General features: G+C 40.7%; 1 protein-coding gene across 9 annotated transcripts in view; it reads left to right on the top strand.

Moving 5' to 3' along the window:
* The window catches only part of CREBBP (CREB binding protein), a 96,070-nt gene that overhangs the window by 3,135 nt on the left and 75,994 nt on the right, over positions 1–16,941 (top strand). For 7 of the 9 annotated variants that reach the window (XM_030484829.1, XM_030484826.1, XM_030484827.1 and 4 more), the window contains exon 2: positions 11,415–12,127. In XM_030484829.1, coding sequence (XP_030340689.1) covers positions 11,415–12,127 — 713 coding nt within the window. The remainder of the gene's footprint in view (positions 1–11,414; positions 12,128–16,941) is intronic. The other 2 variants (XM_030484831.1, XM_030484828.1) reach the window with 1 other exon arrangement.

The following is a 16,941-nucleotide window of genomic DNA, read 5'->3' as shown; positions in this document are numbered from 1 at the left end:
ACTGAGCGCAGCGGTGCGGTGGTGAAGGGTCTGGTGGCAGGCCTGAACGTTTGGCAGAAAGCAACTGCTCGTCCTTGTTCATATTTCGCTTTATGCTTTGATGCGGTGATGTTAAGCAGCTCCTTTTGTCGGTGTAAATTTTAATTGCCTTTAATCTTTCTGATAAAAATAGCTCCTCAGCTTACCGGAGCAAAGTTTGTGCAGTTGAAATTGGTCTGCTTTACATTCTGAAAATGCACCTTTCCTGTTAAACTTAAGCAGCTAAATCAAACATCTGGTCTCAGAGAAGGGAGTAGAGATGAAGGGGTAGCAGAAATATGTGCTGTGACCATCGCTAAGTTTCGTCATAGTCCCATTTTGCAGTTGCCCCGTTGCTCTTTGTATCGATAAGGAAGGTTGAGACTCGTGGCTTGCTGTTGTTGTGCAGTATTGAACAAGGTGGCTCCTATGGTGAAATGTCCATGGGAAAGGTTTTTCCTTGTCTAGCCAGGTAAGAGTAGTGCGTTTGTCTAATTACCACTTCATTAGATGCACGGTGTTTTTCATACCGAAGCACTTGTCTTCTCTATAACTGTTAGGAGGCATTCTCATCTAGTGTGCTGCAGCATAAACCAGGGACTCATAGAAAAAATAGAATTACAGTAACTTTGGTTATGCAGCATATTATTTTAACGTCGAGTGTCATGATTATGTTGTATGTTGCTGGCATTGGCCCTTGGGCAGAATATATAGTGAACTGGCAGCATTCTTGAGCTGGTCTCAGTCTGAACTCTGCATGCGGATTGTGAAAAACGTGTTTGAATAGAGCAGCAGCGAAGCTGGCACTCTTTAGGTGCCCCTTCACTGTGCTCTGTGGGTAGCTTGGTGGTGGTCTGTGTTGCATTGCAAGTAAGGCCTCTGTCTGCATTTGTTACATACCCGGCAGCTTTTGCTCTCGCAGAGCTATGCTGGGTCCAGAAACAACAAATCATAATCTGAGCCAAAGCAGAGGGTGTCCTGAACGGTACGAGTTAATGAATTCCTGAAGTTGGAAGGAAAGTGAGATGAGCAGCTTCAGAAGTCCATTAGAACTGGATTTTCACCTCATACTTTCTCAAGTATGTGGTTTTTGTTGGGTTGTTTTGTTGTTGGTTCTTTTTTTGTTCACAACTTCAGCTTGTAAACAGATTAAGCAGTATGGCTGCTCCTGCGAAAGCTGCAGGCCGAGATCTCTGGTAATTCACATTCTCGTTATGGCCCGGCATGTCAGCATCGCAGGGCCTGCATTTTCAAACTGGGGAAAGACTGGCCTTGTCGCACGTGCCTTTGTACGTGCTGAGATAAGTGGATCTCTGGCTAACTCCCAGCGAGCTACAGAACTGCGCAGGAGGGAGTTTGTGTCGCTCTGCAGTCTGGTTTGGTCTTGCTCTCCTGCCAAAACCCAGATAGGTGTATTTCTGTGGATTTAGTTTTAAAAGAGGTGGACTACCTTTAAAACAAAGTAGCTTAAGGAGACACAGCAAGGCTTTCTAAGCTTATGTTCAGATACTTAGCCGAGACTGCGAATGGACTGACGTCTCGGTGATCTGAAACCAGATTCTGTTTGTGCGCATGAAAGCATTAGTATGTGTGTTTTAGGAGGGTTCATTCCCATGTAGTTGAAAAGTTTCATGGAAGCCCATTTAATTAGTCTGCTCTTGGTTTATAGGATGCATGCAAAATTTGAGTGTCAGTTGCGTGCTGTGACAGTAAGAATCACTTTTATACACATGCTTTTCTCCATCTCTCCCTGGAATAAGGAAATGGGTAATTCATTAAGTGAACAGACCTGGATTTACAAGGCAGAAATTGGGGGAAGGAACAGTTCTTCTGAAAAGATGTAGGTGAAGGAGTGTGTAGTTGTAAATATTTCACAGAGACGTCGTTTGTTTTGTGGTACTTTTCCCATTCTAGCTAGTTATGGTGCAAAACATGGTGCGATGTTTCATGGCTATGTTGTTTCTCAAGATTTACTGTATACGTGTACCTGTGGAGGTGGTGTATGGAAGATGATGATGCCAAGCAAAAATGTTTACTTTGAGCTGTGTTAAGAAGTCTGATACAAGCTAAATTACTTTTTTTTTTGCTCCATAAGCAACTGACCTGCATAACTTCATGCCTGCAGTTGTAATCTGGGACAGCAGATTTAGAGATTAGAAATTGGCTCATCTATTGAGAATCTAGTGCAGCTAATTTCTTACTGATTCATGGAGCACTGCTGACAGCAGGTTATTGTGTACTTTCTCATTGTTGGAGGTTTTTTAATAGATTTTTCCAAGGAGTTTGACACTAACATCTGTGTGAGATTAGAAATTGAGCAGATGATCTGCCAGCCTGATTTTAAGTGGCAGCTTGTGCCTGTTTCTTTTTCTGAAATTCATACTTCGAGTGACAATTGTATATGTACTTCGGAGTTTATCGCATTGATTCCTTCCGAGTCCATGACTTAAAATCAACTTGGTAAATGCTGTTTTGTGCTGTGGCGTATTGCTCCTGGAGAAGCACTGCCAACAGCAGGCTGGAATAAGGCTGTGCTCAGGGGTTTGGTCTTTGTAGTAGCCCAGAGATCTCCTGATAGCTTGTGGAATGATTCCCAATTTTCTGTGGCAGATTGACTTTCCATTCTGGCTGAATGTTCCTAGGAGTCAGAGTCCAGTGCCATTAATTACTTCTACAGCAACATGCTGTGTTTCACTATTACGTCTGCAACTTCTCCACCTATTCTTGGTGTTTATTAGTGATTTTGTGCTCTGCTGTTACCTCCTAACAGAGCAAAACATGAATAAAAATCGCACTCTGTTAGCAAAATACTGCAGGTTAATGTGAAATCAGAGCAGAGGGGGTAGTTGAAAAACAGGGTTTGAAAAATTCTGGGTTTTGTTCTTACACAATGAAAAAGCATGTGGGATAGCTTAGAAATTTGACACTTCCACCCTAATTTGGTTTACACTTTCAAGAATTTTTGCTTTGTAAATCTTCCTTTTAACATATGTTATGTTTTCCATCTGTCTTCTCAGATGTCTAAGATACAGAGAGAACCTAAAACTTTTATTTGCAAAACTCTAATAGAGGTGTCTCAACAAATACTATGAAGTATTGTGCAGAATCATAGTGTGAATCAAAAGAAAACGGAAACTTCTCTTAGCACTGGTAATTGGCAATCGTAACTCAGAATCTAAATCTCTTAACATAAATCTTCAAAGCTTCACTTCATCTTTCCTCTCCTCTTATTCACTACCATTGAGAAATAAGAATCTTATCTGGAATGTTGGATAAATACAGTATCTTTGACTTGCAGTAATTTTCTGTGTGTATATTTTTATTTTTACATATGTAAGTCTAAAATAATCTACTTCTCCGATGGTCATCTTTAATGCTGTGGGACCTTCCTTGGTAAGACAGCATTGTCAGGAGTCGCTTTCTCTGGGTGACATGCTCCCCATTCTCACAGGCAGGCATTATTTCATTGCTGCTGTTGGACATATATGAGACAGACGTCGGAGCTGGCTCCATTCTGTTGCACAGTGTGAGCAGAAAAAGGAATATTAGATTCCAGCCCCCGGCCGTATGTGTCACACCTCAAGGGCACGAGCTTCTCTCTCACTCTGCCCAACTTTACCACTGCTGGTACTTTGATAGATGTTTTGTAGTGGGTGTTATCGATGACATAGCTTCTGTGTCATCTCCTGTAGTTTCATCTAATGGAGCAAAGAAATGTGCAAGAGACTACAATTCCGTAAGTACTGAATGTAAATCTGTTTTGTAGTAGCTATGAAGTTTATTCCTAAGGTTCATAAACTCCTTTAAGGAAAAGTATTAATGAGAATGGTTCAGAACAGCCTCATCTCTCTGAAATCAATGCTTTAAAGTAAAACAGATTTGTGAGGGCATTGGGGCTTTTGTATTCAGGCAGTTACGGTTGGAAGCTTTTTTCGAGTGAAATACATAAAAATCGTTAGTTTTAAGTGGATGTCTACTGTTGCTTCCTCATGCACGTTTGGTTTATTTTGTGTTGTGTGTTCTTACTCAGCTGAATTTGAGCAGCCAGGCAAATGACCCCCCACTTATAATTTGGTATCAAAAATAAGGAGGAAAAAGTGGCATTAAAACAACGAGAAAGGAAACATGCTTCTTGCAGCTATTATGCATCATAAAGGAGACACAAAACTTGCCTGTTTCTTAGTAATCTTGCATGACAATTTTTGGGTTTGTTTCATAATATTACTTCAAGTATATTTTAATCATTGTTATTCTAGTCTTCACAGAACAGGCCTGTTCTGTGCTCCTGTTACGGAAGATGTGTAAAGGTAGGAACTTCCAGAAAAGGAGTCGTGTAGCTGAAGGGAGTGCTGGAAGCAGTCTGAGCTAGAAGGCAATGCATGTGTGGAGTTCTTGCCACCGATGCTGTCACTGTGGGGAGGATGGAGGATTGAAAACTTAAAATCTGAAACACCTTGCGTTAACCTATATATTTAATACAAAGTCTGTGGCCAGGGAACGTCACAGTTAAAGTTTGCTTTTCAAGATAGTTCACATCTTTGTGCGTTACCTGCTAATTTTTTTTCCAGATCTGTGGTGAGGGTGGCACAGCTGTAATGTGAAGCAATGGATCTGTCAGTTGTGTGAGCTAACTGATGGTATTTGCATGCACACCCTCTGTTCTGGTAGGGACTGTGCATTTCATGCTGCCTTAAGCAAGTGCCCGGTAGTAATTACTGGACTCGCAGATGATTCCTCTTTAAAGGGTCATCCTGAACTTAAATGTTTGTCAGCTGTTAATAGGGCAAGAGAAAAGATATGTGCATTTGTGATGGGATCAGAAGGTGATCTCACTTCTGTTAATGTGCTCCACGAACACTAGAATATTTAACCTTCATCAGGATGATCTTGTGAATGAGATGCTGATGTTACCAGTGGGACGGTCTCCCAGTCTGTAGGCAGACTGCCTCCTATTCCTTCTGTGCAGATTTCTGCTCTTATGGCAAAGAAAATTACTGAAGCCTTTTGGTCAGTAAATGTGTGTAGCCTGGTTGTCACCTGCAATGTGACAATAGTAATGTCTGTGTCGTAGATGCTACTGGGTAGGATTTAAAGTTACTCACAAGAATGGACACAGCAATGATGTCAAAATAGCTAAGACACCTTAGGAAACAATCCAGAGGAAGAAGGGTTATGGAGAGGCTCTGTAGGATCAGAGGAAAGCAAAGTCAACCCATGATTTGCCATCCAGTGCTTCCAAGATCAGAGCAGAGTAAGCACTCTTGTTGGGCTGCTTCTCCTACACATTTTGGGGGTTATTTTGTTTTTATTCTCATCCGGCATCTGGGAAGAGATGAGAGACTAGCTTCTTACCTGACTGCACTGCTCGTATTTGTTTCTGTATATTAACTTTGGTTCCAGATGCATTTAATGTGCCCTTACTTTACTTGAATGTTCCACTATTAAAAACAGTTATTTATTTATTTAAATGGAAGGGTAGATCTGTAAACAGGGATTATTCCTGGAAGAAGCTAGAAGGTCTAGAAGGTTTTTCTGGACCTTCAACACAAATTGTATTTTCATTATGAGCACAGCAAAAGAGAAATGGAGGGGACAATTTGGATAAGTACAGTAGAGAGAAACGTGAGGATATGGCATTGTGATACACAACATGCAAGGGGAAGGAGAGGCTAGGAACTAAACTCAGTGCGATCAAGGAAGGATCTTGGTTTATACTGTTCTGTGTTCAGGGAGGTGAGAAAGAAGCTGAGGGCAGAACAGTTGGTCGTTCCCCTATCAGGTAGTTGTTATCACACACATCATTCATGGTACAGGGGATATAGACATGGCATTTTCCCCATCCTGACTTGCATGTCTGGTGTTCGGGCTGGTGTCAAGAACGTTTTTAAAACTGAATCAATAATACTGGTAGTATTGCAGTAGAGGTTAGATGAGAACTCATTCTTTTTCATTAGCTTCTTGATTTGTTTGCTCTGTGTAATGAGCTTCAGTTTTGAAGTGTCCTTAGTTTCTGAAGTCTTACAAAAATGTATTGGGGAAGATTTTAGGACCTTGAAGCTTCTTTAAGATTAACTAGATTCTAAGCTGATAGTGTCCCTTTTGGTTATTGGGATGCACAAAATGGATCTAATTTAATTGATTTTAGGAACTATGTCACTGTTTAATTGCATATCCGTACCCTGAATGGTATCAGTCTGATCGAGAATCATACTTGCAAGAAGACAAGTTGCAAAGGAAGCATGGTAAGAATGAGTGACTCCTCAAACACCACCACCACCACCCCCCCCCCTAAAATCCCAGCCATAGGAAGGCAGGAAAAGGTGTTACACCCATTTTTAAGCAAGGTTAAAATGACAGTGCAGTCAACTACAGGTGGGTCAGCCTCCCTTCCATCCTGGGAAGATCATGGAGGAGCTGGAGTGGGTTTAGTGAGGGGCTGCCAAGCAGGTCAGGGGCTGGACTACAGTCCTCCTGATGTCCCTTCCAACTTGAGTGTGAGTCTGTAAGCGAGAGAGCACTGTGATAATTATTCCTATGAGTTTCCTAGAGGCAAATACCTAGAATGCCCACAGGTGAGGCTCATTTCTGTTTATCAGTATATTTGAATTTTGACCAGTCTACTGACTTAAGAACAAGCAAACCAGACTATCTCTTTCTCATCCCAAATGCAAGTGGTTCGTAAAGATCAGGCATAAATAAATAAATTTAGTTAAATATCCCAATCTCTTTATTATGCAACTCATAACTTGTTGGGACCCAGCCAGATGCCTGCTCTTGGATCTCTCATTTCCTCCTCACTGCCCTCCACCCAGCTGCTGGGGTCTCCTTGGCCGAGCCAGGTCCCTCAATGCTGTCTTTTTCAACCTGGTTGTTAAACATCATCTTCTGAAAGTCAGAATCAGTTTGCAATCTTTCTGTGTGTCTTGTTAGGTTAAGATGCTAAAGTAAAGTTTGTTCTACGAATGCGTTGTTCAATTGCTCTAAAATATTAAATGTGCTAATTGTCTTCTATGAAACAATAAATTATAGACTCCTCAGACCTTGAAAGGAGGTTGGAATGGATGTGTAATTCCTGACTGCACTAAACAGTATTGCTATTGAGTTGAGTTACCTGACATTGAATTTTAGGGAATGGCTGGAGCTCTGAACTGTTGAGGCTTTGTCTGCTAGGGTCTGGCATGATTGAAAGAAGCCTTACAAAACAAAATTGGACTCACTGAAATGTAACAGCTATGTTGGCATGAAAGAAAGGCACAGTGAAAATACTGCTTGTATTGCAGTGTGACTTCAGTGTCTGCTCCATTGGATGGGCAGTCAAAGTTTGTGATGGGAAAACTCACAGTCATGTTTCAAGTGGAGATTAAGCCAGAAGAAATGAAACCGAGTTTGATAATTCTTCTGCTTGCTGTGTGATACGTTTGAGATAATAAATTATGTAAAGAAGTACCTTGGAATGTTTGTCACCTCTCCAGGCTGAGCTAGAGGGGGGGAAATGGTGACATTGAAGCAAGTTAATTGACTGAATATGTATATTAAGAAAATGTCTCCTGATAACAGTTGCAAGTAGTCATACAGCTGAAAACGTTCTGCCTTGAGAAAGCAGCAGTTTGTTTTTCTTCTGAGAATGCTTAGAAGGAAACAGAACATCTTTTTTTATTCTGGTTGCTGAAAGTGTTGTCCAGGAAGGCAGAAAACTGTGACATTTAAGCTCATAAAACTGAAATTAGGAGAGAGTGTGTCTCAAGTGTGGTTATCTTTATGTGTGAAAATAGCTGCTCAAAGAAGGCAAAATTCTCAAATTGGAAAAGGAGCCTTTTGGAAAGAGTGGGGGTGTTGTAACTGCCTCGTGCTTTTCCATCCCTTCTGAAAGACATGTTATCTCTGGGTTTTGGCGCTCTCCTGTTAAGAGGACATTTGGGTTTATGTAACAGAGGTAATGAAAGGTGTGAGATTTAGGATCAGAAGTGCTGTGTTGGTGATGAGGCACTATGAAGTGGGTCTCCACAGCCTCAGGCAATTCTCCTGCTTTCCCGGGCACTGAAACTATGTGCCTTACTAGTTAAGGGAATCTAGCCTTCTTTAAAATAAAGAGTGCTTTTACTGTTCTGTTGTGTGCTAGTCAGGTTTGAGGGATGGAGTAGGTACAAAGCTCAGTAATTGGGGTGGGATTCCTCAGTGAAGGAGTTTTTTGAGCATTGCTTCAGGTAACTGTAAAGGCAAAGGCATCTCTTGATTTTTAGACTCTTGGTAGCTGCCATTGACTTTGAGAAATAGTCAAAGCATGGAGAATGGGAACAGTTGTGTTCTTCTCATGAGGATGGGGGGCTAAGGTTACTTCTCATTTTGCTACCAGTAGAAATGGGCCGTATTCTTCTTAGGGCAGATTTTTACATGTGTATAAGTACATTTATTATTTCTATAACTGCCAAGGCAATCTTTTATCTTTATGGATTTGTTGCAGACATGCTCAAGTAGACTTTTGTTTTCTGTTTTATAACTGTTGTAAAATGTGCCTTGTGTTGATGTTTCTAACGTACACGACTGATTAAAATATAAAGGCAGGAAGATTAATCATTGCCTGTATGTTTGAATACTCAGTGAATTTTTACATGGCCACCATGCTAAGCTGTTTACCTGCTTTTTATTTTCCTGCTGGCAGAGCTGTTAACTTTCCATGCCTAACCTTAATATGTAGCCTTCTTACGGAAGCTTAAGAGTGGTAGATGATTTTAGGTTTTAAGAGGCAGTATTCCCAAATGCTTTCTTCACTCTTTTTGTAAACTGCAAAAACATTTCCAGCTCTTGGCTCTGGTGAGACTGTAAGAGTCTGGCCAGCCAAACAGAAAAGATTGGAGTACTTGTACTCCAGCATCCCATTTTGAAATGCAACCGGAAAAAACTGCTCCTCTTTATTTGAGCCACAACACCATCTTCCCCCTCCACATTTTGTCACTTTTCCTCTGCCCCTGGCCCTTTTAGTCATGAAATATTAACAATTTTGGTTCAGAAGCTTGGAAAGACACAGTTTCATGGGATTTATGGAAGTTGTCCAGTCAAGCACTGTAGACCTTGAACTTCCCAGTGAGCTGGGGTGACAAGAGCTGTTTAACAAAGGTGGCAAAGCTCAGCTGTAGACCCTGTGTCACCACCCTTGGTGACATGCAGGCAGATGGCTTTGGTCGTGCTCCAGGCTGCAGCCTTTGGTGTGCAGGGAGATGGGCTGCGCTACGGGGACCTGTGACTTGCTTCTTCCCAGACGGGGCTTGGCGCTGAAAACAGGGTTTTCATTAGGGGAGTTAGAGAGGGATGGAAGTGAAATCTTGGAAGAAGGAAAGTAGAATCAAAAGATACAGAAAGAGACACAAATTGCAGCAGAGTGTCGAGTGGTTGTGTAGAAAGAGGAGGAGAGATGAAGCAATCACCGAAGGTACACCAGGAATTTCTGTGAAGACGAGCTGAAAAGGTGAATTAAACAAGTGAAGGGAAAGGTGGCAAGTAACAGAGAAATTAAAAATACTTTCATGAACCTAGCTAATGAAAATGTTAGTTTGTTACTTGCCTGCTTGAAAGGGCATAGCTCTGTTCCTGAACTGTGGTGTATTTTGTCACAGCTGACTTTGTGCCAGCCTGGAAGGATTCTTCAGAGCTTACTGACCTCAGTAGGTAACGATGGCAAGATGCAGGACCCTAAGCTGTCATGAGTGCCTCAAAACAGGCAGAACGTAATGTTTTTGTGTGTGTTTACTGTGACTCTGTAATTCACTGGTCATTGCAGTACATCTGAAAACTTCCATTCATTTTTCTTCAGTGCGGTTGAATTGAAAACTTGAGTTCTGATGAAATGCTTTGTGTTTAAATGTACTGAGGTGTCTTGATAATGCATCCTGGTGTGGTGATGCAGGTTACGTGGTGTTTGGGGTTTGTTTTTCTTTTCAGTGCAGTTAATGTGGTCCAGGCTGTCACATAAGCCACTTTTGCAACCCAAGTCTTACACCAACTTTTTGTAGTTGAAGAGTGAATTACACTTTACAACAATGAAGCTTTTGGGGTGCCCATCTTTAGAAAAGAGCAACTGTTTGCTGTAACCTGGAAAAGATTTTGTCTGTCGCTGTACTGTGAGGGACTAGGGGTTTTCAGGGCTTGCTTGGGGAGAGCCAAAATAAAGTTTTCACACATTTCTATTATGTTAAAGTGGTTGGTTTAGATCACATCCTTGGGCTGGAAAAGTTTTCTGATGTGTGCTGCATGTTTGAACAACTACTCTGATGAATTGAGGCTAGTCTGTTTGTATGTATTGCTGTATGCACTGGTTCTTATGTCTTCAAATATGTAACTTATTTTCACATGGAAGTACCTATATAGAGTGAGCTAACTTTCTATTTTTAGTTACATGCTAAAATAATTCTTACACAGATGCTGCTTATAGTGTGCAATAAAACATTTTAGTGAACCCTAGTTGCTCCTTTTTAAAACAAAATGAAAAACCCCCACTGCTTTTTATCAGTCTGGTTGCTCAGCCAGGCAGAGCAGTTCCTTCAAGTGGCTTAATGAAGATTAGATTGATTTATTTCACTCATCTGGAGAGTGTGTGGATTACCTCTGTCAATATTGGGCATGATAAATGAGGGCTGGGCACTTAGAGAGCAATTTGAATTATTTGAGCTGTTCAGGGATCGAGAGTGACTTGGTTCAAGAGACACTACGAGGAGAAAATGCTGAGTGCCTTTCGGGATCGTCTGAGGTAGTGGATCATGATAGAAATCAATGACTAGAAACTGATATTCCATGTGTTTATATGTGAGACTGGGATCAAACTACTGAAGAAGTAGCTGTTATCTTCTGATCAAGCTTTGAAGCCTAGCTGGTGATGTTCTTTGGCCATGCGCAAACAGAAATGACAAGGTTGAGGTAGGATTGCTGGGTGAAATGCAGTGGTTTGGGATTACATAGGAGGTCGGAGAAGGTGATTTAATTATTCTTTTGGGAGAATAAATGAGTAGTAAAAGATTCTCTTGATATTTCTGCTGCCTTGTGTTAGCTAAAACGAGAAATTTAGGAGTTAGGCTAAATCAAATCATTGTATTTGTGCCACATTGGTTTCTTAAGCTTGGTACAATGTTTTGTTAAAAGTCTTGTGAAAAAACGACTTGCTGGCCAATGCTCTACCCTGTGTGCTTGTGTGTGTGTGCACAGTATGTACCAAGAACTGTGCTTTCTGAAAGGCTCAGGAGTGTGTGTCGTGGTGACCCTCGCTCGCTGGTTGCGTTATTCAGCCTTGGGTAAAGATGTACCTTAATGCGTGTCATGTTTAAGACTGCTGCAAAGCAGTGTAGATAAGCGTTTTAGCTACTTTTTTGTCATGTTTTTCTGACCTGTGTTTCTGTTTTAACTTGCAGATTTTGGATCTTTGTTTGACTTGGAAAACGATCTTCCTGATGAACTGATCCCCAATGGCGAGTTGGGCCTTTTAAACAGCAGTGGGAACCTTGTTCCAGATGCAGCTTCCAAACACAAGCAACTTTCTGAACTTTTAAGGGGAGGCAGCGGCTCTTCCTTAAACCCAGGAATTGGAAATGTGAACTCAAATAGCCCTGTCCAGCAAGGAGTTGGTAGTCAAGTTCAGGGGCAGCCGAACAGTGCTAATATTGGTAATCTGAGTGCTATGGGTAAGAGTCCTTTAAACCAGGGAGACTCGTCTGCTTCTGGCCTGGCAAAGCAAGCAGCCAGCACCTCTGGACCTACCACACCTGCGTCACAAACTCTGAACTCTCAAGCGCAAAAACAAGTGGGGCTGGTGACAAGCAGCCCTGCAACATCACAGACTGGACCTGGGATATGTATGAATACTAATTTCAGTCAGACACACCAGAGCCTTCTCAACAGTAATTCTGGTCACAATTTAATGAATCAGCCTCAGCAAGGACAAGGGCAGGTAATGAATGGATCTCTTGGGGCAGCTGGAAGAGGAAGGGGAGCAGGAATGCAATATTCTGCCCCTGCCATGCAGGGGAATGCAGGCAGTGTGCTTGCAGAGACTTTAACCCAAGTATCTCCACAGATGGCTGGTCACACTGGACTGAACACAGCACAGACAGGAGCAATGACTAAAGTATGTACATGCACTTTGATATATCCTGTTTATTGTGCTTGTTTTTCTCCATACAGGTGTTTAGAAAATGTAGTAGATTCTTTTCTGTAACTAAAGAATGCACTTTCTTGAGAGTGTAGTTACCTGTTCCAGTCACCAGTGATATCATGAAAGCAAGATAATTGAAACAGTATTTCTTATGTAATGAGGAATGAAAGCATGTGTTGAAAAACACATCCTTAAAAGTTGGATAGTATCTTAGCAGGACGAATTAGAAACGAGTAGCGTAACCCTGCAAAAAGGAACAGATTACTTCTGTGCAGGATCTCAATTTAGCTGTCAGACAACAATATCTTTTAAAGCGTTGTGAAAACTTAAAGGATATTTGTAATTGAAGGGAGAGGTGTAACAATTGGTCTCCTCGTCAAGGACCACTGTCAACAGCTGTGCAGTGAATGTTTTCAAATACAGAGGAACTGGTCTGAAAACATCAAATTTCACATAGATTGTCAAAGTAATGCAAAGTCTGTGAAAGGGAAGGGCACTGTCTGGGCAAGAAGTCTTAATTCAGTGGCCATTGCAGAGCAGGGCAGGGAATATATACACCTGGAGGTATCTCCCCCTGCTTGGAGCACTGTGCTGCTCCCTGCTTGATATAGTCATTGTTTTTTAGTTTTTCATTTTCCAGGTGTGAGCTTAGAGAAGTGTTTTGATTGCTGCTCCTCCTGTCTCAGTTGGATAGCAGTGTGCCTCATCTCTTGGCTGTGTTGCTTTGGTACAGTTCCTTTGTGAAATTTTGGTGGCAAACCCACTATATTCTGATATGTATAAAAAGATAATTTTTTTATCTCTAATATTTTATCTGGTCATACATCACTAGTCATTATCATTTATTAACACATAAATGTTAGTTCATTGATGTGTTAGGAATCATGGAAAAAAATTGCATTGCCTGATATAAAAGTGTATGTCATCTTCTCTGAAGAAATGCTGACATCACTGTGGAGTACTGTATGGTTAATTTTTATTTTTTTTTTAAATAAAAACCATAAAAAGTCTTCTCTCTGCAGTGAAGGGGACCCTTTTGCTTGAGGAAGAGGTGCTTGTGGTCTTAGTAAAGGTGTAGCATGTGAAAGTGGATAGAGCTGTTTCCAGCCTCCATATTTGCTACATTGGTTATGTGAGGCAGGTTGGTGTGCACATAAAGAGAATCAGTTTACCTTTCTTTTTTTTCCTCTGAAATTTGTGGGAAGAATGACAAAACCCAATTGTCTGGCTTGTTTCTATAAACTTCTGGATATCGAATTTCTTAGGAGTAGATTCTTCCTAGCCACTATGCACTTACATGGCAAAGCTACTAATTTCCTATGTGAACTAACCAGGCAGAATTACCTCAAAGCAAAGGGACTTGCTTGAGGTCTTCATCTGATGGAGTAATGTGTAAGCCTGGTCAGGGGAGGTTCAGTGATGTCTTGGTTTAAAATAAGCAAACCCACCTTAGTAAGGAACAAGCCACCACTCAGACAAATTACATTCTTTAAGGACTTCAGTCTTAGCCTAATGCCAGCTGCAAATGGGATTCACCAGCTTGGGAAGGTGAGCTGGACTTTCTCAGTTACCACATGTTCAAGAAGTAAGGAAAAAGTTAAGTTGAACAAGGAATACATTGGAAAAGAATAGTGGAAGTATCCCTATTACATAAATAGTTTGTCCTCGTGTGCAGTGCTGTGCTCCTGTGCACTGGTGATGCGTTTCCAGAAGACCAGAGCAAAACTAGTGCTTTCAAAGTCCTTGCGCAGGAAGTTGTTTAGAGAAACTGAGAAAGTAGGGCTGCTTAATGACAGAGCAGAAGTAAAATGGTGCTTCTGTGAAGGTGCATGTAAGAGAAAACAATTTTTAAAATTTGGCCAATTTATTAAAAATAAATAGAAGAAATGGTGTTTTCCAGGGCTCTACCTCTTGTTGAACAAGATGAAGCTTAAAAGATTTGTGGTTTTTGTTTTGCTTTGTTTTTAAGTTTTACTTTATTTACAGGTTAATTTTGTCTTAGTAAGACAGCAGGTGAGCACAATGTTTTACACAAATATTTTGTGTTTCCATTTTGGAACAAATTACTTGCTCCATGAATTTTCTTCTGACAAACAGAAGCATTCTCTATTTTTGCCATTTTCCTTAGTCGGCATTTGAGGATTGGCATCCTTGTCCAGTCTCTTCCCATCCCGCACTTTATTGTCCTAATAGGATTATCACACATGATTGTGTGTTAGCTTTTTTTGCTTACTGATGCTCCATTTGTGGTGAAAGCTTTCAAGAAGAGTGAAGAAACACTTCAGTCAGACAGTTTGTCCTTCTGGAAACTGAAATTTCTGGTGAAGGAGACTGTAGGTTAGTTTAATTTTTCACCTTCTGTTCCTTGATGTTTTCTACTTAATGTATACTGTTTAGAAGACTTGAAAAGCAGCAATAAAAGTGGTGAGGCAGCTGATCTACCTAGTAGTGAATGTGCCTAACCTGACTAAATGGCTTAAAATGTAGCTGCCATCATGCTGGAAGATCTGTATTAAGGCTGGAAGTGAATTCTTGAAGGTGATCCCTGTAGCAATATATCCTAAGGGAAATACAAATGCAGAAAAAAAAATATCTAAAAGAGCTTTTTAATCTGAAGATTTTCTCATTCTGTTTAAAATAGGTGGTGTGCATCACTGATTAACCTCATTCTACTGTGGCTCAGAAGCCCGTCTTTCTCAATTCACTGTGTTTGTAGACAGTGTGTAGCACTTACGACCCTTTATGGTTTGAGTCTAGTTTGGGGCAAGACCTTGTTCCTTCTTGGTTTGTTCTAATCCTTTTTTAGGAAATGACTAATCAAGGAAAGTCCGTCGCTTTTTCTGTTTTTCTTTCTTGTGGTATGTTTTTATAAGCATTCTTTCTAGTAAGAGAAAAAGGAAAAAAAAATCCCGAGTCTGATCCCTTCACCTGCTCTCAGAAATAACTGGGATTCATTTCATCTGGAGCATCATAAGCCAATACTGTTAATTTTGAGCAGAACTTGCCGTTTTAAGGCTGCTCTTGACAGAATGAAAAGTACACAAGAAATAAGCATGGTACCTTGAGCTTGTGATGCATGTGCTTGCATAAGTTGAAAGTGGTGGATCAGCCTTACTCTGAACCAGCTTGAAAGGGAATGAAGAATCACTGATTCTTGATGTCAGAGGGCCATAAGGTGCTGCCATCACGACAGATGTTTTTCCATTGGCAGAGATTAAAGCAAAATACTTCCTCAGTCTATAGAGACGTGAACAAAGGATTTCATAGATTTCATATGATCCACTGTAAGAAGCAACCTGTCAATCAGTACAAGTTAGACAATAGCTATTAAAGTCATAGTCATGTTTTCTTGAGAGTATATGGCATGTTCTTGATAGCCTAAAATGTTTTTTGGAAATAGGCAGTAGTGTAGTCCCTGAGAAGGTTTTGTGAGTTAAAGCTACAGAAACTTACTATATCAAGCATTTAAATTCTTCCTTGGCCGTGACTGTGCAATCTGCATATTCAGATTTATTTAGAGCACCTGCTTTGTGTTTTTTGACTTGCCTGAGATCATCTTGAAACCTCTTTTCTATACTACTGTACATAGTAGTATACCTCTGATCTGCTCCTTACCACTCCTTTCCTGTAACAATTTTGCTTATAACTGTGGCATTGTGGCCCTGTTTTCTTGGGTGACACTACAAGGATAGTTTTCATTTGATTGGGTTGAAGTTCTTTAAGGTATCTTCTTAAAAGGGCAGAAAGTTTCTTCTTTGAACAATTATCACTTGGCAGGAGTACAGGAACAGATAATTTTGTCACAGTAATCTGCAGTAGTAGCATGATTGTCCTCTTGTTTTTGCCATGCTTTTTTGTGAAGTTCATTATGTCCGGAAAACATGTTCAAACCATCTAGAAAATCTTTTTAAATCAGAGTTGTTTAAGATGGTTGTAGAACATGTCAAGCAGCAGCAAAGCTAAGCAGATGGTCTATTGCTTCCATAGAAGTGAGCACTTCATTGCAAGCGTACTCTGTGCCTTAATACTCTCCTGTTGCTGTGAGAGTTCGTCTTTTTCAAATGAGGGAGACAAAGCCTTCAGATAGTTCATTGTGGCTGGCAAGAGCTTGAAATTATGTTTCCATAGATCAGATGTTATATAGTTTCTTGCTGAGATGCATTCCCCTCGGGCTAATATGGCTTTCAAAGCTTGTGGAAAATCAGAGGAGAAATTTGGGACATTCCTATTTATTTTGTACTGTTCTCAAGCTTCTTTGCACTCTGTTATGAGTTTTGGACAGTGATTCACCTAATTGGTACTTTCATTCTTTTCCTTAAGAAGTAGTAAAGTCCCATTGAGATGAGTAGGACTCTGGAGTGTTTTCTTTTCCATGTGTTTCCAGGGTGTAATGCCTCCTTCTACAATTCTGGAAAAGGAATCGCCTTTTCCTCAGTAACTTCAGAGCTGTATTACTCTAATAAGGAACTGCTGATACCCAGTAGCAGGAACTTAGGGAGAAATCCTGTACCTGTGTGTGGCTAGTGATTGGCAGAAGCTATTGCTCTTAAGTGGCAGTGAAACTAGTTTGCTGGGGGTTCCTTTCAAAGTTCCTTTCTCTATAGAACTAGTAAACCTACCTAAAGGTTAGTTTTCTTTCTGAAATGTGCAGTTTAATCAAACATATTATTGGGCTCTGTATGCCCCAGTAAAGGATGGAACTGTTTGGCCAGGTCTTAGTCTGAATCTTTAAAGAAATCAAGAGAAAATGGTTGTTTATTTTCATACCTAGTTACGAGGATTACAAC

The sequence above is a fragment of the Strigops habroptila genome, chromosome 4, assembly GCF_004027225.2.
Source record: "Strigops habroptila isolate Jane chromosome 4, bStrHab1.2.pri, whole genome shotgun sequence".
NCBI lineage: Eukaryota > Metazoa > Chordata > Aves > Psittaciformes > Psittacidae > Strigops > Strigops habroptila.
This window is presented reverse-complemented; position numbering and strand designations above follow the sequence as displayed.